The sequence below is a fragment of the Aegilops tauschii genome, chromosome 4 (genome assembly GCF_002575655.3).
Source record: "Aegilops tauschii subsp. strangulata cultivar AL8/78 chromosome 4, Aet v6.0, whole genome shotgun sequence".
NCBI lineage: Eukaryota > Viridiplantae > Streptophyta > Magnoliopsida > Poales > Poaceae > Aegilops > Aegilops tauschii.
The window spans coordinates 402,917-424,201 of NC_053038.3; the positions used below are offsets into that span (position 1 = coordinate 402,917).

Below are 21,285 nucleotides of genomic sequence, written 5' to 3' on the forward strand. Positions count from 1 at the left end.
ATGATCGAGCCACCTCATGTATACAAGGAGAAAAAAAAGACTGACATTTAAGTAAGTAGTAGTAATACTAATATCTAAAAACCAATGCAAACTCCACAACTTTGACCTGGCCTTTCATACAACCAAAAATACAAGCAAAAGAAATAAGAGGTCTGCTGGGGCAACAACACAATATATGCCAAAAAGCGGAAAACAAATCAATACAAGGCACCTCAGAGCAGAGGAGTTAACTGCTGGGAGACGCGTCCATCTTCCGGCCGACCAACTGAAGACCTACCAGCATGCCACTTCCACTATAGCAAAAATGTCAAGGAATTATATAGACACAAAGTCAGAAGCACGCCGTAAGAATACCCGCTCAATAATAATCATCTTATTACATCTAGTCCATAGGATCCAAGCCATCCTCTTTTATCTATAAATGTGGCCGTATGCATCGTTCTGATGCAGAGGCCGGGGAGTCCCCCTTTTCGAAAAAAAATAGGATCCAAGCCATCGCCGCGAACGTCGCCAACCAGAAGAGGTGTGTCCTCCTACCGATACGTACGCCGAGAATGTGCTTATCTAGCATGGAAGTTTTTAATTAAAGAGCCGAGAGCATATGTTATTCTATTGATCATATGTGCGGAATAATTTGTTAACCAGCGATATGGCTTTATTGATTGATTATGTAAAAACAACACAACATATCAAAGCATGAAAAGAAAAAACCAACAAAGTACCGAGAATCCCACATTTACGGCAACCCACATCAATTTAAAATCCACCACGTTTTCCAGAAAACTAGAGAGGGTTATACACAATTTTACATTATTCATGTACTAGGACGTACGTATGTGTCCTTTGAGGTGCATGCATGCATGTAATTGAATAAGGGTTGTGTCTTCCTAGTATTTGCCTAATACTACTGAAGTATTACAATTATAAAATTATAAAAAGAAAAGAAACTTTGGTGTGTATGCATGCATGTAAGCATATATAGATTTGAAATGCATACTAGTAGGACTAATCGACGAGGTGAACCTGCCTGCCTGGTCAGGAGGAGAGGACGTAGAGAGAGAGAGAGGACGTATGCCTTTACGCTACCCGGTCGGATTCGTTTGGAATGGTTTGGATCCGCACGTGCCGGACCCACTCCCAAATATTGACATATCCCTTTCCCACCCTTTTTAAACCCTTCCCCTCCCCCCGCCTTCTCCTTCAACCCTTCATCACCAACATCGATCAGCATCACCACCACTTCATTCTCTCCCTTCGTTCCCTCCAAGCTCCACCATCGACCACTGATTTGCTAGCTAGCTAGGGTTACTTACCTACTCCCCAACCCCCACTTCCGGCTTCTTCATTTCTCACTACTAGCAGTTGAGATCATGGAGGGCGGAGAAGGTTCTGGTGGCGGCGAGCCGACCAAGTACCGCGGGGTGCGGCGCCGGCCGTGGGGCAAGTTCGCGGCGGAGATCCGGGACTCGAGCCGTCACGGCGTGCGCATGTGGCTGGGCACCTTCGACACCGCCGAGGAGGCCGCGGCCGCCTACGACCGCTCCGCCTACTCCATGCGCGGCCGCAACGCCGTGCTCAACTTCCCCGACCGGGCGCACGTCTACGAGGCAGAGGCCAGGCGCCAGGGCCAGGGTTCTTCATCGTCGGCGAGGCAGCAGAATCAGCAGCAGGGGCAGAGCGGGGTGATCGAGTTCGAGTACCTGGACGACGACGTGCTGCAGTCTATGCTCCACGACCACGACAAATCCAACAAGTAGATCGACCCACCGATGGATGATAATACCTACTGTATCATCCCGGCCGGCAACATCAACCTGCATGCATGCGCGGGCGGCCGGCCATATGCTTACTAGGTACGTACGTATGTACGTAGATTATAGTATATGTGTACGAGAGAGAGCCTGCGAGCTCATCGACGATCGATGAAGATCGTGCGTGTGGTGCATTCTGATGCATGAGGATTCCATCGACTCGACCCTCTACCATATATTTGATGGGTCGATCGAGTAATTTGCAACCAATAATCCAATGGGTGATGGGTTTTCAGTCTCAAATGCATGACACAATCGCAATGCCTGCATTTTCAGTTATTACAGTATGCTTAATTAATTAATCGACTTGTATCATCAACATACATATGCATCATATATCTCAACATCAACACATATACTGTGAATGATCCTCGTACTTCCTGGCGAGATTTATTCAATGTTTGGGGAATTAAATCAAATCGCCCGCTAGCTTGTTAGTCACACATGCACACGTAGGTACTCGATCACCGGCCCGGTCGGATGGTGAGGCCGGTATGTATGGAACCTACCTGGAAGCTTCTTTCTTGTGCATTGCATAAGTAGGGCTGGCTGCTAACAGCTGAAAGTTCGATCGATGAAAGGAATCAAATATGCATGTCATCGATCGCCGCCGGTCCCGGCCGAGAGAAAGTAGGACGGACGTACGGCTGGCTGGAGCCACAGTCTAATCTAGCTTCAACAGTCGACCACCCAGAATGCACTCCGTCCATGAGAATTCATTCAGGGGCTGCGATGGATGGATGGATCGGAGCAACCGTACGTGCATGAAGCTTCTCGGAAGTCGGAACCTGCCTGCCTTCATTCCGGCCGTCACCACCAGTACGTTCACCAACACATATGTACACAGCACACCTCTGCTCTGCTGGTAGATCATCAATTACCTGCGCGCTGAAACCAACATGGAGAAACATGTCATGTGTAACTGCACTAACTCAATCTCCTACTCCTACTCCTACTTAAGTGTGTCATGCATGAGCCCGGTGATTGTCAAAATTTAAGGTGATAGTTTATTCTACTATATATGTGCCATTGTGCCAACATGTATGCACTTGTTGTTTATATGTGGCAAGTATAGACCCCGGCCAGGAAATTTTGAGAAAACCATCACATAAATATATGGATTGTAATAGGTCATCGAATCTGGTCCCAAACATCATCCAGACAGCGGCCTCTCTCCCGCTCCCGCGACCCGCTCCCACCCCCGAAACCCTCGCCGCCGCCACCTCCCCTACCCGTCTCCGGCGGGATCCGGCCGCCCTCGCCGGCGCGCGGCCCGGATCCGCCCCCCCCTTCCCCGCCCCTCCTTCCGCCCTCGCGTCGCCTCCCCGGGAGGCGGCCGGGGCGGCCCCCGCGCCTCTCCTCTCGGCTTCGCCTCCTCTTCCTCTCCCCTGCCGTCGCCGGCGGGCGCCCCCCGGCTCCGGCCCGGGGGGTGCCGGCGGCGGCAGGATCTCCTCTCCCCGCGCGCGCGTCCTCCTGGCCCGGGGCAGGGCGGCGGCGGCGGTGTCGCTCGGCTGGGCGGCGATCAGGTGACCCGGCGGGGTGGCCGGCAGCGGACGTGGTGGCGGCGCTGCTCCTTGGCGGCAGGGCGGCGTGGTGGTGCGGGGTGGCCGACGCCGTGCCCCCGGCCCAGATATGGGTCTGGCGGGCCCCATCTGGGTCCTAGCGGGCCGGCCCCTGGCGTGGCCTCGTTGTCTGCGACGCGGTGAGGAGGAGGAGCAGCTCGGATATGGGGCATCGGCGCCGATGGCGTGCCGGCAGCAGCGCGAAGGCGGGAGCTTTACGGGCCCACGAGGGCTCGGCCAGGCCTGTGGGCCTGGTGTGCTCCTGCTATTGCGTCCGGACGGCTACCGTCGCTGACGGTGGAGGTGGGGCCCTCCCGCGTGCCGACGGTGCTGATGCCCTAATCCCGGCTCTGATTCTTCGCCGCGGTGCCGTGGTAACACGGCGTGGGGGCCTCATGACCACGTTGGCGCATGGTGGTGGTTGGTTTGGTGGCTGGATCCGGAGCGCCCGAGGTGCGGGTTGGGATCAAGGGAAACCCCTGTCGGCGTGGCCGACACCGGCGCGGTGGCGCCTGTGGGTGCCACCTGACCTTCCGGGAGGGCGTCGGGGGCTACCCTTCCTCTCGCCTCGTCGTGTACCGGGGGAAACCCTTGGCAGCAGTGTCGTCATCGTCGCGATCCTTCTTGGAGGTGTTGATAGGTGCCGGTGCTTCGGAGTCTTGGAGCCTAGTGGAAGATCCCGGTGGGCGCAGCGATCGCGAGGCTTCTTAGTTTTTATTGATCCGCCGTTGTCGGCATTTATTTCTTTTGCTCTTTCTTTGTCGTTTCTTTTGGGCGTGACTGTGCTGCTTCCGCCCCAGCACCTATCTCTGTATGGTTCGGTTGGTTGCTTTGTATACAAAGCGGGGGAACCCTTTTTCGGCAAATATATGGATTGTTTTATTTAACCTCCATTTTCAAACTTCGGTGTTCAAATTTCTTCTTTCAAATATAACAACAATATCCGCAATGGCGGGCTCATAATTAAATATCGGTGTCGGGGGCCTAATACTTTAACGGGGACGCTCCTTTTGCACTGGAGATGACAAAATGCGCATGGGCCTTGATTGACGAGGATTCAACAGAGCATCTCATCGCCAATAACTTGTCGGGTGCTAAGTAGTGGCGTTCTCTGCTAAAGGAAACACTATTGCATGTTTACTTCGTATCACAATGATGCAGAGGCCGGGGCTCAATCTCCTTTCCGAAAGAAACTATTAGCTTTGTCAAAGTCTTGGTGACATTTTGGGGAGTGTCTACAGAAAAATGACCCGTGAGCATGTGTACCAGCAAGAACCCACTCTCTAGTCTCTACAATAGTCTTCATGCCAAAATTCCTCATAAACCACACCATGATTTGGGAGACTACAATGCCAAAGAAGACGAAGCTACATGCGAGGTGAAGCTCGAAGGTGCTCCTTGGTGAAGTTGAAGGAAAGAAAATCAACATGGACGCAGCTATTTCACTCTCGGCCTCAAAGGCAGCCGCGACAACAATTTGTCGGTATCAGCATGTGATTTAGCTATGGTCTGCAGTGAAGTGCCATACTTAGCGTTTGATTTTCACTTAAATCATGTGTATGTAACGTCAAATTGTTTGGCAGTAGTGAGGGATATCAACTCGGGCTCCCTCTACCCATAAAGTGTACCTCACTTTCCTAGAGTAGAGTTCGGACATTAAGGAACTATTGGAAGCTTCTTATCTTTGGAAACCTTTTGTTGCCAATATAGCTTTTCCCAACCATGCTTGATAGTGATCATGTGAAGCCATGTGTTTGTGTTGAGCCCAGCCAGGAGTTGTGCGAGTCATCGTCATTTTCCAGGTTCGGTTGCACAGTTTGCAGGCAACATATGAAACAATTAATGAAAAACTCAATGCACAATGTTCAATGATATACTACATCATGTTTTTAACTTTTCATGCATATTTGTTACAAGCAGTGCTAAATACAAAGAATATATGATTCAGTTTTGATATTACAAAGTACGCATTCATTGTTTGTTGATTGTTTTAACCCGCATGAAATGAAATGCATATTTGACCATGAAAACCCTGATATATGAGTACCACAAAAGATTCGAGAAAAATCCTTATACGTACCTCCTAGACTCCAGGCCATTCTATTTAGTTAAATATAAGATAGGAAATATACACTCAAAAGTACCCTATTTCTTTAAACCTGCACCTAACATAGACAATCATACACTAGAAACACTCATCAACATATTTATTAGATGATATGATTTAGAGCTCCTTGTGAATATATTTAACGATATGCAAATAGACAATAAGATACCTATATACACTATTACTCATCTTTGAAACAAAATTAATATAATGATGCATACAAATTTACCCTATATTATTTTTCTTACATACATTAGAGTTAGTCAAATAGTTTTAAAGATGATGTTTCAAAAGAGAAACAATTTACATAAATTTTCTGGAAAAAGTGGAAGTGTTGCAACGATTGATTTATAATTGTATCTTAATATTTTAGTGATATTGAACTATGTTAAGTGTAATAAGAAACTATACTTGAAAAAGACCTTCATTTTCTTCGTTTGGCAATAAAACAACTCACATCTTATTTGATCTGCTTGCCTCCTGCTCGACTTAAGATACACAATCTGCAATTACAAAGAGGATGCATTACAAAACATGGAACACATCTGCAATTAATAAGAGGAAGGCTCAGATCCGATCGGCGGCGGGCATTTGGAAGAGTGAGGGAGGGAGGAAAGTGCAGCGACATTACCTATTACCTAGGGCGACGGCGACGGCGAGGCGGCGTAGGACGGAGGGAGTGATGGCGAGGCGGCGCATGCCGGAGGGGCGGCGCCGTACCCTAGCTCGTGCGGTGGCTCCAAGTGCGTTCCAGTGGCAAATGCGAACAATTTTAGTGGTAATTTTGTCTTTCTGAAAACTTGTCTATGATGAGGGTGTTCGTTGGGTCCTTCCCGACCAACATTCAGCAGTTAATATTATCATTTTTAGCCTTCACAGCAGGTTATACCTTACCCTTTTTTCTGTTAGTAAAAATGCATAATTATATTGACAAGAAAGTCACGTGGTTCTAGGGATTCACCGCTCTGGCCTATAATAATATGGCGGGCTACAATGCATGTAAATAGGTCAAACAAATGACTACGATCATCTCAAGGCGAAGCCCATTTCTTCCTCACATTAGTTGCAGCTTGCATACATATTCAAAATCTAAATAATTTAAGAATGTATTCATGAATATTTTACCGGCAAATCACTCTCCTTTAATTGTTTTATTTTTCTCATTACCAAAAATATTTCTCATGGTGATATGTGAATGGATATATCTACAACACCATAATAAAATATCAAGAGCTAAAAACTCTTTAATCAAATAATTTAAGAATGTATCCATGATGCGTAGACATTAAAGTTATCGTGTTTGACAAACACTGGGAACAAAGGCAATGATGACTCACCAACAAATCCCATTTTTATTTATTTCGGAATGTGGTGGTCCTACCAATGTCTATTTGCCAGCACGCGCTCCCCTCCCTATCCTTCCTCTTCCCCCCCTTGATCTCTCTTCCTCCCTCTCCTAATCTCCCCCCTCTCTCTAGACCATTCTTGATCTCTAGCATCTTGTCTTCTCAAGAAGACTCAAACGCTTCGGTAGTTGCCTCATGAGCTGGTCATCATTGTTACTGGTTGTGGCTGATGCTCTTGATATCCTCCCCGTGGTCAGACGGTCATTGCTTGTTGGGGTGTTGTTCATCAACGCCACAAATATGCCAGGAAAAAAAGACGATTTATTCCAAAGCTTTGTAATATTGCCGTGTTTTTTTTTCTGAGATGCTAAAGTCATTGGGTCGTCACTAAATAGATGGGAAACCTTGGCAGGATAGTAAGAGAAAATCATTATCACTTATGTTGCAATCAGGATCACATAAGTAGCATGAAACGGAATTGTTCATATTAACTCTACATGCTAGTTTTGTGACTCTTCTTTAGATTAATTAAATACATCTTCAGTGGTCACTAGGGAAAGCCTTCCTCCCCTCGATCTTCACCGGTGAGCCCATGGATACGCCTCACTTCCGCCCGCCGCTCCGGCGGCCTATGGTGGGGAGGGGATTTCTGGTGCATCGGATCCGGCTAGTAGATAGGTAGGGTTTTAGTCCTTGTAGGGGCAGCGTTTGGACGGATGGCGGCGCTTCTTCTTTGAATCAATCTTCCGGGCTCCGATCCTCCTCAAATTCGTCCGTTGGGACAGATTAGACGGAGCTCCGGCGTAGATTCCTGCCAGCTCCTTAGGGCAGCGAGGTTAGGGTTTCTTGTCGTGCATATGCAACGGCGATATTTGGTGTCAGGTTATTCAGATCGGTTCAAGGATTCAACGGCGACGACTGTGGCTCAGGGGCGCTGGTCCTTAGGGGCACGTGCACGAAGACTTCCTGGTTTTCATAGACAAGGTCTGGCCGGCTCTGGTATAGGACTGGCGATAGTAGCGCGTCGATGGCTTCTTCTGGCGGCGGCCGTGGTCATTCGGTGGTCCATGGACCTTGATGTAATTTTTATTATGTTTGAGGTGTTTTGTACTTCTGAGGAATCTTTATAATAGATCTGATCCTTTTTCTGAAAAAAATAAATATATCTTCTAGGAAATGTATTTTGTTAGATGAGAAATCAAAAGCAAGCATGAATATTGATCCTTTATTTTAGGCCAACTCATTTTCTTTCAGAACATCCACAGTAAAGAGCCAATATTTGGGAACGGCGATACTATTGAAAATAGGAAGCATGCTTCCTGTTCTTCTTTGCTGCAAGGAGTGTCTTCACATAGAAAGGTTTTTCTTAACATAACCTTACTGCTGCGTGTGTCATTCAAATTTCCCTTGTAAAGTTTGCAATGAAATACTGATCCTAGTTCCCCTCGAATTAACCAATCAAATTACCCCTTATTTGGTGGGAAAAGTTCTACACTAATAGACAAAACATAGTGATATGCCACAAAATCCCAACCTATCTCACGAACAATCAACCAATCACAAAAAAGGGGCTTCGGTTCATGGTCGCAGCTGACCAACTGCTGCTCGGAGCACACCTCCATATTGTTCGTCGGTAGGTAGTTGGCCCCCTCAAACACCCCGGAAGCGTTGAATGACCAACACGATCCGCAAGAACTCTACAAAATCAACAGGTTTAGGAACGGGGGCAAGATCTTAACATAAAATGATCAAGAATCTGCAACTCGCCGCCTTGAACCCGGGCCACCATCGGCACCTCGATGCGGGCCTGAAAAGAGAGAGAAGGTATGAATGGGAGCTGGAGAGGATGAGCTTTAGGAGGAGTGTGTCTAAACCAACAATGGTGGCGAGGCACCCTGCACTGCACTCTCCTCCTCTGACGAACCCTTTACGGCGAGTCCTTGCGGTGATGTCCTCCGAGTCAAGCTCCACGAGCGGCGGCTTCTTCGCCGCGAGTTCTCATGGAGAGGGCGAAACGGTGCATGGGGTCGACGGCTACACATTCCCCTGTTCCTTTCCTCGAGTGACAGCGCCGCTGGCTGGGAGACGTGGCGATGGAGGGTGAAGGGAGAAGTAGAGTCGCTGGCTCGCTGCTTTAGGGTTTCTTCGCTCCGTTGCATTTTTTTCCTAGCCAAAATACGCAAACCAATGGCAACTTGATCAGAAGCCACTGTTGGTAATCGGTGATGAATGAAATGAAGTGGTACTACACCTCTGCCTTACGTTTGCACACATGACATACAAGTTTAGTTGCAGTTTGGATGAAAACCCAGTGAATTTGAATTTGAAAACAACATACTCCATATAATCCCGTTTTAAATTTGACACAGCGACAGTCCACTAGTGTTACATGAGCAAGTCAACTCGATGGACACCATGGCGTCAGATGCTCTTCTTGTTGTTCAGGAGCTCGACGAAGCAAGAGGCGAAAGCTTCCATGGCGTCGGGCGGCAGCACGACGCCGACCTCGACGCCGCCCAACCCGTCGGGGCCCTCGGCCAGAGACACCGTGCCGGGGGTCTTCTCGATGGACACCATGTCCACCCTGCACGGCTTCCCCCACCCGAAGTCCGCGCCCGCGTACACGCCGTGCCGCGGCGACCCGCCCACCGACATGGGCCGCTGCGGCAGCACCGACATCACCTGCCCCAGCCACCCCTCCGCGCCCGCCAGCACGCCCCACTCCATCTCCCTGATCGCAATGTGTATTGATCTAGACAATGTAGATATATATGCCTTGTTTCGATCTGTCAAAGACAATAGTTCAGTAAATAACTTGAGACTAATATGCACTTTATATGGTTATGTTCTAGTCAACATCTTGGTAAACTCTTGTCTTGACCTTTGTTGGCCGGGCTCAGCATTGATGGAATTTTATCATTACCTTGTTGAAGACATTGTCTACTTATTTTGACGTCGGTGGCGTAAAGACGTGCATCCCTTCTTGAAGGCGTGGTTGCGGATTTAGTCAACTTAGTCATATGTGTTAATCATATCTTGTAATAGCTTAGTCGTGGTTGTATTTGTTATGTACTCTGCTTGATACTCTTTTAATATGTTTTATATTTGTTTACAGAGGGAGTAATTAATAAGAAATGATGTGTGCATCACAATAACGCAGAGGCCGGGGGTTTAATGTCCTTTTTTGGAAAATAAATGTAGTTTATGTGGTAATATGAAATTACAACCATAGTTCATAGGTGAATACTACTTATTGATTATGAATGCAGTGACATCACTTTTGTGTCACATAAACAAAAGGTGGGTAGAGCAATTGTGTGTTAAAAGACTTGTACTGTAGGTATGTGTCACTTTCCGGACCCAGATAATCTTGAGAATTTGCTTGCTGACTTCACTGGTGATGCTCCAGGATGTACTGTAGGTATGAATGGTAACACCTCTGCCTTACGTTTGCACACATCACATACCAACCTACTTAGTCGCAATTCGATGAAAAATTGTGAATTTGTAACTAACATACACACATATAATCCAATTTCAAATTTGACACAACTTCACAAGAGGAAGCCAACTCGTGGTCACCACACACACACACACGGACACACACACGGACACACGGGCGATGTCAGTCACACGCTCTTCTTGTCGAGGAGCTCGGCGAAGCAAGAGGCGAAAGCTTCCATGGCGTCGGGCGGCAGCACGACGCCGACCTCGACGCCGCCGCACCCGTCGGGGCTCTCGGCCAGCGACACCGTGCCGGGGGTCATCTCGATGGACACCATGTCCACCCTGCACGGCGTGCCCCACCCGAAGTCCGCGCCCGCGTACACGCCGTGCCGCGGCGACCCGCCCACGGACATGGGCCGCTGCGGCAGCACCGACATCACCTGCCCCAGCCACTCCTCCGCGCCCTCCAGCACGCCCCGCTCCATCTCCCTTATCGCCGCCCCGATGGCCGCCGCAGCCGCCGCCACGCTCCCGCCCGTGTCGCCCTTGAGCTCATCCGTCGCGGCCTCCACGAAGCACGGGCGCAGGCAGTTGCCGAAGTACTCGGCCGGGAGCGGCGGCGCCAGCCTCGACCGGCACTCCGCCGAGAACAGCATGTGGCTGCGCGCCGCGCCTTCCACGCCCGCGGACCGGCACCGCAGCAGGCACACCCACGCCAGCGCCGACGCCGCCACGAACGACGACGCGTGCGGCGCGGCCGCGTCCTTGATCCCGTCGATCTGGTCGCGCGTCAGCGGGAAGGACGCGATCACTGGAGACGGAGGCGGAGGCCCCTGCGCTTGCGGGGGCGGAGGCGGAGGCGGAGGGCCGGACGCGAGGCGGCTCATCCCGGCGAGCGTCTTGCCGAGCAGGTCGTCGGGGTCGGCCACGAGGGAGCGGTCGAGCACGGGCGGTGGCGGCACGGCCTGGGAGTGATCGGCACCGTCGAGGGGCCCCCCGAGGCGGCACGCGGCGGCCCAGGTCCGGACGAAGAGCGTGGCGGAGGCGTCGTCGCAGGCGGCGTGGTGGACGGAGACGCCGACGCAGACACCGCGGCCGGGGAACACGGTGGCCTGCACGGCGGCGAGCGCGAAAGCCCCGTCCTTTCCGGGCGGGGGCAGCGCGGGCACGAGCGTGCGCATCAGGCTCAGGTCCCGTGGCCCGGCGGCGACGAGGCGGTCGAAGTTGTCCTCGTGGGACTCAGCGAGGACGAGGTGGAGCGCGTGGTGGCCGCTGGAGTAGGAGAGGCAGCGGGCGGCGGGGCTGATGGTGCCTGCGAGCGGGAAGAAGCGGGCGAGCGCGTGCGGCAGGGAGGCGGCGAGCAGCGGGAGCGCGGCGGCCGGGTGGGCGTGGCGGTAGAAGAAGAGGCGCTGGACGGGGCCGGTGAAGAGCCAGGCGGCGTCGAAGAAGGTGATGGGGAGCTCCGCGGACGGGCACGGCGGCGCCGGCGCCACGCGGAGCCGCTCCAGCACGCGCACTCCCGCCGCTTCCGCCATGGATTCGCTGGCTCTCGGTTGGGTTGGGTTGGGTTGGGTGGATGCTCGATCTGATCTCCTCGTAGTATTCCGCTCTTCTCTCTCACTGCCCACCTACCACTACACTATGCTCTGCTTTGCTCTCTTCCCTAAAAAAAGAAAAAGAAAAATGCTCTGCTTTGCTCTGTTCCAGCTGCTTGCTGGGCTGTGACTGTGACTGACGGGTGGGGTAGGTTTGGCACTGATCTGCTCGAGGGATTGAGCTTTTTCTTGTTGTTAATTAGGCACTAATGATGAATGGAAAGCTTCATATGAGTCCATGGCTATGCTGGCCCGCTCTGCTTTTGAAGCAGCTGCTTAAAAAACTAATGATATCCATGGCGTCCTGCACTTCATCTTCGCAGCAGAGGTGATGCCAAAATTCAAGTGTTGAAAAATTAGGCAAGTTAATGAGTAATTCCTGTACAATAGAAAACCATAGTAAAAAAATTGGATCAGATTACGTCGCACGTACTAATCATTTGTAGGTGCCTCCGTTGCTGCCGTTACGATGTTGTTGATGACGGTGTTGATAACGACTTGATGCAAACAGCATTTGAGATGATGATGAGTACCACCGCCTGACTTGGGAGGAAGAAGACACGTGGTGACAAACGATGAGCAGTCGCGCAAAAAACTTATCACCCTCTTCCAGTGCAGGGATCACAAGAGCGAGAGATTTCGGAGACCTGCTCTCCCGCTCGCCGATGCAAGCTCACACGTGGAAATGGAGTAGACTACAGCGGCAACGCAAATAGAGAAATAATCCAAAACTCTAGTTTGATTTTCCGTGTGTCTTTTGGCTACGGCAGGTAAGCGGTATATATAGGAGGATCAGAGGCGATGTCATGTCGCGGTGACGATCTCAAACCGATTTGGCTTCCAATTCGTACACTTCCCGAATAAGAAATAATTAGCTTCCAATTCGCACTCCCGCTTCCGCCATGGTTGGGTGGACGTTGGATCTGATCTAGCGCTCTCTCTCTCTCTCTCTCTGCCCACCTACCACCGAAGAGTACCAACACTAGCGCTGATGAAATTCTTTACAACAGTGATTATGCGTTAAGACATTTGCTTGGGGATAATAAAATCTTTGATGAAAATCTTAGGAAGGAAGTCCCCATTCTAGATGTAATCCAACAAGTTTTCAATAATGTTAATCAACATTATTCTTGGATTGTTGCCGGAAATCAAAGGGGTTATGATGATGGGCAACTTAATAATGCTAAAGTTTCTATGGATAATATGTTTTATGTTGTCTTTACAAAACCTCATGACAAGAATACCTCCAAGGAAATTGATACGTCTCCAACGTATCTATAATTTTTGATTGTTCCATGTTGTTATATTATCAATCTTGGATGTTTTATAATCATTTTATATCATTTTTTGGTACTAACCTATTGACATAGTGCCAAGTGTCAGTTGCTGTTTTCTGCATGTTTTTTACATCGCAGGAAATCAATACCTGTAGGGGAATGTAGTAATAATTCAAAATTTTCCTACGTGTCACCAAGATCAATCTAGGAGATACTAGCAACGAGAGAGAGGGAGTGCATCTTCGTACCCTTGAAGATCGCTAAGCGGAAGCGTTATAAGAACGCGGTCGATGGAGTCGTACTCTCGGCGATTCAAATCGCGGAAGATCCGATCCAAGTGCCGAACGGACAGCGCCTCCGCGTTCAACACACGTACATCCCGGGGACGTCTACTCCTTCTTGATCCAGCAAGGGGAGAGGAGAAGTTGAGGGAGAGCTCCGGCAGCACGACGGCGTGGTGGTGGAGCTTGCAGTTATCCGGCAGGGCTTCGCCAAGCACTACGGAGGAGGAGGAGGTGTTGGAGGGTGGAGGGTTGTGCCGGGGGAAGGGGTGCGGCTGCCCTCCCACCCCCACCTATTTGTAGGGTGAAGTGGAGAGGGGGGCATCCCCCCTAGATGCATCTATAGGGGGGGGGACGGCGGCCACGAGGAGAGACTTGCCCCCCAAGCAGGTGGGAGGCGCCCCCTTCCCCTAGGGTTTCCAACCTTAGGCGCCTTGGGCCCTTGGGGGGGGGGGGGGGCGGGGCGCCAGCCCACTAGGGGGCTAGTTCCCATCCATATTCAGCCCACTAAGTCCTCCAGGGTAGGTGGCCCTACCCCGGTGGACTCTTGGACACCTTTCGGTGGTCCCGGTACAATACTGATAACCCCTGAAACCATTCCGACGACTGAAACTGGACTTCCCATATATAAATCTTCACCTTCGGACCATTCCGAAACTCCTCATGACGTCTGGGATCTCATCCGGGACTCCAAACAACCTTCGGTAACCACATACAATTTCCCATAACAACTCTAGCGTCACCGAACCTTAAGTGTGTAGACCCTACGGGTTCGGGAACCATGCAGATATGACCGAGACATCTCTCCGGCCAATAACCAACGGCAGGATCTGGATATCCATGTTGCCTCCCACATGGTCCACGATGATCTCATCGGATGAACCACGATGTCGGGGATTCAATCAATCACGTATACAATTCCCTTTGTCCATCAGTATGTTAGTTGCCCGAGATTCGATCGTCGGTATCCCATACCTCGTTCAATCTCATTACCGGCAAGTCTCTCTACTCGTTCCGTAACGCATGATCCCATGGCTAACTCCTTAGTCACATTGAGCTCATTATGATGATGCATTACCAAGTGGGCCCAGAGATACCTCTCCATCATACGAAGTGACAAATCCCAGTCTCGATTCGAGCCAACCCAACAGACACTGTCGGAGATACCTGTAGTGCACCTTTATAGCCACCCAGTTACGTTGTAATGTTTGATACACCCAAAGCATTCCTATGGTATCCGGGAGTTGCACAATCTCATGGTCTACGGAAATGATACTTGACATTAGAAAAGCTCTAGCAAACGAACTACACGATCTTGTGCTATTTCAATACTGAAAAACAACACCACGATGACCCGACTGAGTTGTATATTACTAATTTCGGTACTAAAATTCAGTATTGTGATTATACACCTTAATATTTCAATATTGATTTTAGTACTGAAATACAACACCAAGATGACCCGACTTTGTTCTATATCACTCATTTCGGTCGTACTAAAATTCAGTATTGTGATTATCCACTTTAATACTTCAATACTGATTTCAGTATTGAAAAACAAAACGACGATCACCCGACTCACTTCTATCACTAATTTCAGTATTAATTTTACTATTGCAATTATCCATGTTAGTATTTAAGTATTAATTTGAGTACTCAAAAATAGCATGACTAACACCTGACTCGGTTCTATATCACTAATTTCAGTACTAAAACTTAGTATTGTGATTATCCACGTTAATATTTAATATTGAAAAACCGCACCATGATGACCCGACCCGGTTGTATATTACTAATTTCGGTACTAAAATTCAGTGTTTTTATTATCCACGGTAATATTTTAGTACTGATTTCAATACTGAACTCGAGCACCGAGATGACCCGACTATGTTCTATATCACTCATTTTGGTACTGAAAATTCAGTATTGCGATTATCCACCTTAATATTTCAATACTGATTTCAGTACTGAAATACAAAACGAGAACACCCAACTCACTCGTATATCGCTAATTTCGGTACTAAAATTCAGTATTGTGATTCTTCACGTTAATTTTTCAATTCTGATTTCAATACTAAAAACAGCACTAGGATGACTTGACTAAGTTTTATATCACTAATTTCGGTATAAAATTCAGTATTATGATTATCTATCTTAATATTTCAGTATTGATTTGAGTATTCAAAAATAGCACGACTAACACCTGACTCAGTTCTATATCACTAATTTTGGTATTAAAACTGAGTATTATGATTATACATGTTAACATTTCCCTACTGATTGCAATACTGAAATACAGCACCACGATGACCCGACTTGGTCGTGTATCACTAATTTCAGTACTAAAATTCAGTATTGTGATTATCCACATTAATATAGCAATATTGATTTCAGTACTGTAATACAAAATGACGATCATCACACTCAGTTGTATATCACTAATTTATATATTAAAATTCAGTATTGCGATTATCCACTTAATATTTCAATACTGATTTCAAGACTTAAAAACAAAACGATGATCACGAGACTTAGCTTTATGTCACAAATTTGTTACTAATATTCGGTACTGTGATTATCCATGAAAATATTACAGTATTGATTTCAGTAGTGAAAAACAGCTGGATGAACGCATGACTCAATTCTATATCACTAATTTCGGTACTAAAATATAGCATTGAGATTAACCACGTTAATATTTCAATACTGAAAAACAGCACCACGATGACCCGACTGAGTTGTATATTACTAAGATTGGTACTAAAATTAAGTATTGTGATTATCCTGCTTAATATTTCAATATTGATTTCAGTACTGAAATACAGCACCAAGATGACCCGAATATGTTCTATATCACTCATTTTGGTACTAACATTTAGTATTGCGATAATCCACTTTAATAGTTCAATACTGATTTCAGTACTGAAAAACAAAACGACGATCACCCGACTCACTTCTATATCACTAATTTTGGTATAAATTTTACTATTGCGATTATCCATGTTAGTATTTCAGTATAATTTGAGTACTCAAAAATAGCATGACTAACAGCTGAGATTAACCACGTTAATATTTCAATACTGAAAAACAACACCACGATGACCCGACTGAGTTGTATATTACTAATTTTGGTACTAAAATTCAGTATTATGATTATCCACCTTAATATTTCAATATTGATTTCAGTACTGAAATACAGCACGAAGATGACCCGACTCTGTTCTATATCACTCATTTCGATACTAAAATTCAGTATTGCGATTATCCACTTTAATACTTCAATACTGATTTCAGTACTGAAAAACAAACGATGATCACCCGACTCACTTCTATATCACTAATTTTGGTATAAATTTTACTATTGTGATTATCCATCTTAGTATTTCAGTATTAATTTGAGTACTCAAAAGTAGGATGACTAACACCTGACTCGGTTCTGTATCACTAATTTCAGTATAAAAACTTAGTATATCAATATTGATTTCAGTACTGAAATACAAAATGACGATCATCACACTCGGTTGTATATCACTAATTTTGGTATTAAAATTCAGTATTGCGATTATCCACTTAATATTTCAATACCGATTTCGAGACTTAACAACAAAACGATGATAAAGAGACTTAGCTCTATATCACAAATTTGTTACTAATATTTGGTATTGCGATTATACATGTAAATATTGCAGTATTGTTTTCAGTAGTGAAAATTAGCTGGATGAACCCATGACTCAATCCTATATCACTAACTTCGGTTTTGATTATCCACGTTAATATTACAGTACTGATTTCAATACTGAACTAGAGCACCAAGATGACCCGACTATGTTCTATATCACTCATTTCGGTATTGAAATTCAGTATTGCGATTATCCACCTTAATATTTCAATACTGATTTCACTACTGAAATACAAAACGAGATCACCCGACTCACTTGTATATCACTAATTTTGATAGTAAAATTCAGTATTTTGATTCTCCATGTTAATTTTTCAATACTGATTTCAATACGAAAAACAACACTAGGATTACCTGACTCAGTTTTATATCACTAATTTCAGTATAAAATTCAGTATTGTGATTATCTATGTTAATATTTCAGTATTGATTTGAGTACTCAAAAATAGCACGACTAACACGTGACTCAGTTCTATATAATTAATTTTGGTATTAAAACTGCGTATTATGATTATACATGTTAACATTTCCGTACTGATTTCAATACTGAAATACAACAACGCGATGACCCGACTCGGTCGTGTATCAATAATTTCAGCACTAAAATTCAGTATTGTGATTATCCAGATTAATATATCAATATTGATTTCAGTACTGAAATACAAAATGACGATCATCACACTCGGTTGTATATCACTAATTTTGGTATTAAAATTCAGTATTGCGATTATCCACTTAATATTTCAATATCGATTTCAAGACTTAAAAAACAAAATGATAATCACGAGACTAAGCTCTATATCACAAATTTGTTACTAATATTCGGTACTGCGATTATCCATGTAAATATTGCAGTATTTATTTCTGTAGTGAAAAACAGCAGGATGAACGCATGACTCAATTCTATATGACTAATTTCGGTTTTGATTATCCACGTTAATATTAGAGTACTGATTTCAATACTGAACTAGAGGACCAAGATGACCCGACTATGTTCTATATCACTCATTTCGGTACTGAAATTCAGTATTGCGATTATCCACCTTAATATTTCAATACTGATTTCTGTACAGAAATCCAAAACGAGATCACTCGACTCACTGGTATATCACTAATTTTGGTACTAAAATTAAGTATTGTGATTCTTCACGTTATTTTTTCAATACTAAAAACAGCACTAGGATGACCTGACTCTGAAATATAGCATTGAGATTAACCACGTTGATATTTCAATACTAAAAAACAGCACCACGATGACCCGACTGAGTTGTATATTACTAATTTCGGTACTAAAATTCAGTATTGTGATTATCCACCTTAATATTTCAATATTGATTTTAGTACTGAAATACAGCACCAAGATGACCCGACTCTGTTCTATATCACTCATTTCAGTACTAAAATTCAGTATTGCGATTATCCACTTTAATACTTCAATACTGATTTCAGTACTGAAAAACAAAACGACGATCACCCGACTCACTTCTATATCACTAATTCCGGTATAAATTTTACTATTGCGATTATCCATGTTAGTATTTTTGTATTAATTTGAGTACTCAAAAGTAGCATGACTAACACCTGACTCGGTTCTATATCACTAATTTCAGTACTAAAATTAGTATTGTGATTATCCAAGTTAATATTTAATATTGAAAAACCGCACCACGATGACCCGACTCGGTTGTATATCACTAATTTCGGTACTAAAATTCAGTGTTGTGATTATCCACGCTAATATTTTAGTACTGATTTCAATATTGAACTAGAGCACCAAGATGACCTAACTATGTTCCATATCACTCATTTTGGTACTGAAATTCAGTATTGCGATTATCCACCTTAATATTTCAATACTGATTTCACTACTGAAATACAAAACGAGATCACCCGACTCACTTGTATATCACTAATTTTGGTAGTAAAATTCAGTATTTTGATTCTCCACGTTAATTTTTCAATACTGATTTCAATACTAAAAACAACACTACGATGACCTAACTCAGTTTTATATCACTAATTTCGGTATAAAATTCAGTATTGCGATTATCTATGTTAATATTTTAGTATTGATTTGAGTGCTAAAAAATAGCACGACTAACACACGACTTAGTTCTATATCACTAATTTTGTTATTAAAACTGAGTATTATGATTATACATGTTAAAATTTCCGTACTGATTTCAATACTGAAATACTCAACACGATGACCGGACTCGGTCGTGTATCACTAATTTAAGTACTAAAATTCAGTATTGTGATTATCCAGATTAATATATAGATATTGATTTGAGTACTGAAATACAAAATGACGATCATCACACTCGGTTGTATATCACTAATTTGGTATTAAAATTCAGTATTACGATTATCCACTTAATATTTTAATACCGATTTCAAGACTTAAAAACAAAACGATAATCATGAGACTTAGCTCTATATCACAAATTTGTTACTAATATTCGGTACTGCGATTATCCATGTAAATATTGCAGTATAGATTTCAGTAGTGAAAAACAGCTGGATGAACGCATGATATACTGAAAAACACCTCACTCAGTTCTATATCACTAATATACTGAAAAACAGCACCACGATGACCCGACTGAGTTGTATATTACTAATTTCGATACTAAAATTCAATATTGTGATTATCCACCTTAATATTTCAATAATGATTTCAGTACTGAAATATAGCAACAAGATGACCCGGCTATGTTCTATATCGCTCATTTTGGTATTAAAATTCAGTATTGTGATTATCTATGTTAATATTTCAGTATTGATTTGAGTACTCAAAAATAACACGACTAACACATTACTCAGTTCTATATCACTAATTTTGGTATTAAAACTGACTATTACGATTATACATGTTAACATTTCCCTACTGATTGGAATACTGAAATACAACACCTTGATGACCCGACTCGGTCGTGTATCACTAATTTCAGTACTAAAATTCAGTATTTGTGATGATCCACATTAATATATCAATATTGATTTCAGTACTGTAATACAAAATGACGATCATCACGCTCAGTTGTATATCACTAATTTGATATTAAAATTCAGTATTGCGATTATCCACTTAATATTTCAATACTGATTTCAAGACTTAAAAACAAAATGATGATCACGAGACTTAGCTTTATATCACAAATTTTTTACTAATATTCGGTACTGTGATTATCCATGAAAATATTACAGTATTGATTTCAGTACTGAAAAACAGCTGGATGAATGCATGACTCAACTCTATATCACTAATTTCGGTACTAAAATATAGCATTGAGATTAACGACGTTAATATTTCAATACTGAAAAAACAGCACCATGATTTCCTGACTGAGTTGTATATTACTAATATCGGTACTAAAATTTAGTATTGTGATTATCCACCTTAATATTTCAATATTGATTTCAGTACTGAAATACAGCACCAAGATGACCCGAATATGTTCTGTATCAATCATTTTGGTACTAAAATTTAGTATTGCGATAATCCACTTTAATAGTTCAATACTGATTTCAGTACTGAAAAACAAAACGACGATCACCCGACTCACTTCTATATCACTAATTTTGGTATAAATTTTATTATTGCGATTATCCATGTTAATATTTCAGTATAATTTGAGTACTCAAAAATAGCATGACTAACACCTGAGATTAACCACGTTAATATTTCAATACTGAAAAACAGCACCACGATGACCCGACTGAGTTTTATATTACTAATTTCGGTACTAAAATTCAGTATTGTGATTATCCACCTTAATATGTCAATATTGATTTCAGTACTGAAATACAGCACCAAGATGACCCGACTCTGTTCTATATCACTCATTTCGGTACTAAAATTCAGTATTGCTATTATCCACTTTAATACTTCAATACTGATTGCAGTACTGAAAAACAAAATGACGATCACCCGACTCACTTCTATATCCCTAATTTCGGTATAAATTTTACTATTGCGATTATCCATGTTACTATTTCAGTATTAATTTGAGTACTCAAAAATAGCATGACTAACACCTGACTCGGTTCCATATCACTAATTTCAGTACTAAAACTTAGTATTGTGATTATCCACGTTAATATTTAACATTGAAACATCGCACCACAATGACCCGACTAGGTTGTATATCACTAATTTCGGTACTAACATTCAGTA

General features: G+C 44.3%; 3 protein-coding genes across 3 annotated transcripts; 1 reads left to right on the plus strand and 2 right to left on the minus strand.

The window, feature by feature from the left end:
* Positions 1-1,370: 1,370 nt before the first annotated feature.
* Positions 1,371-1,757, plus strand: LOC109784900 (ethylene-responsive transcription factor ERF096-like). The gene has a single exon (XM_020343515.3). It carries the CDS (start codon positions 1,371-1,373, stop codon positions 1,755-1,757), a length of 387 nt encoding a protein of 128 aa, XP_020199104.1.
* A 7,490-nt stretch (positions 1,758-9,247) lies between these two features.
* LOC109773812 (malonyl-CoA:anthocyanidin 5-O-glucoside-6''-O-malonyltransferase-like) lies at positions 9,248-9,559 on the minus strand. The gene has a single exon (XM_020332528.2). The coding sequence runs from the start codon at positions 9,551-9,553 to the stop codon at positions 9,248-9,250; it is 306 nt and encodes a 101-aa protein (XP_020188117.1). The 5' UTR covers positions 9,554-9,559.
* A 752-nt stretch (positions 9,560-10,311) lies between these two features.
* LOC109773811 (malonyl-coenzyme:anthocyanin 5-O-glucoside-6'''-O-malonyltransferase) lies at positions 10,312-12,104 on the minus strand. Its single transcript, XM_073496044.1, has one exon. It carries the CDS (start codon positions 11,806-11,808, stop codon positions 10,456-10,458), a length of 1,353 nt encoding a protein of 450 aa, XP_073352145.1. The 5' UTR covers positions 11,809-12,104; the 3' UTR covers positions 10,312-10,455.
* Positions 12,105-21,285: the final 9,181 nt, after the last annotated feature.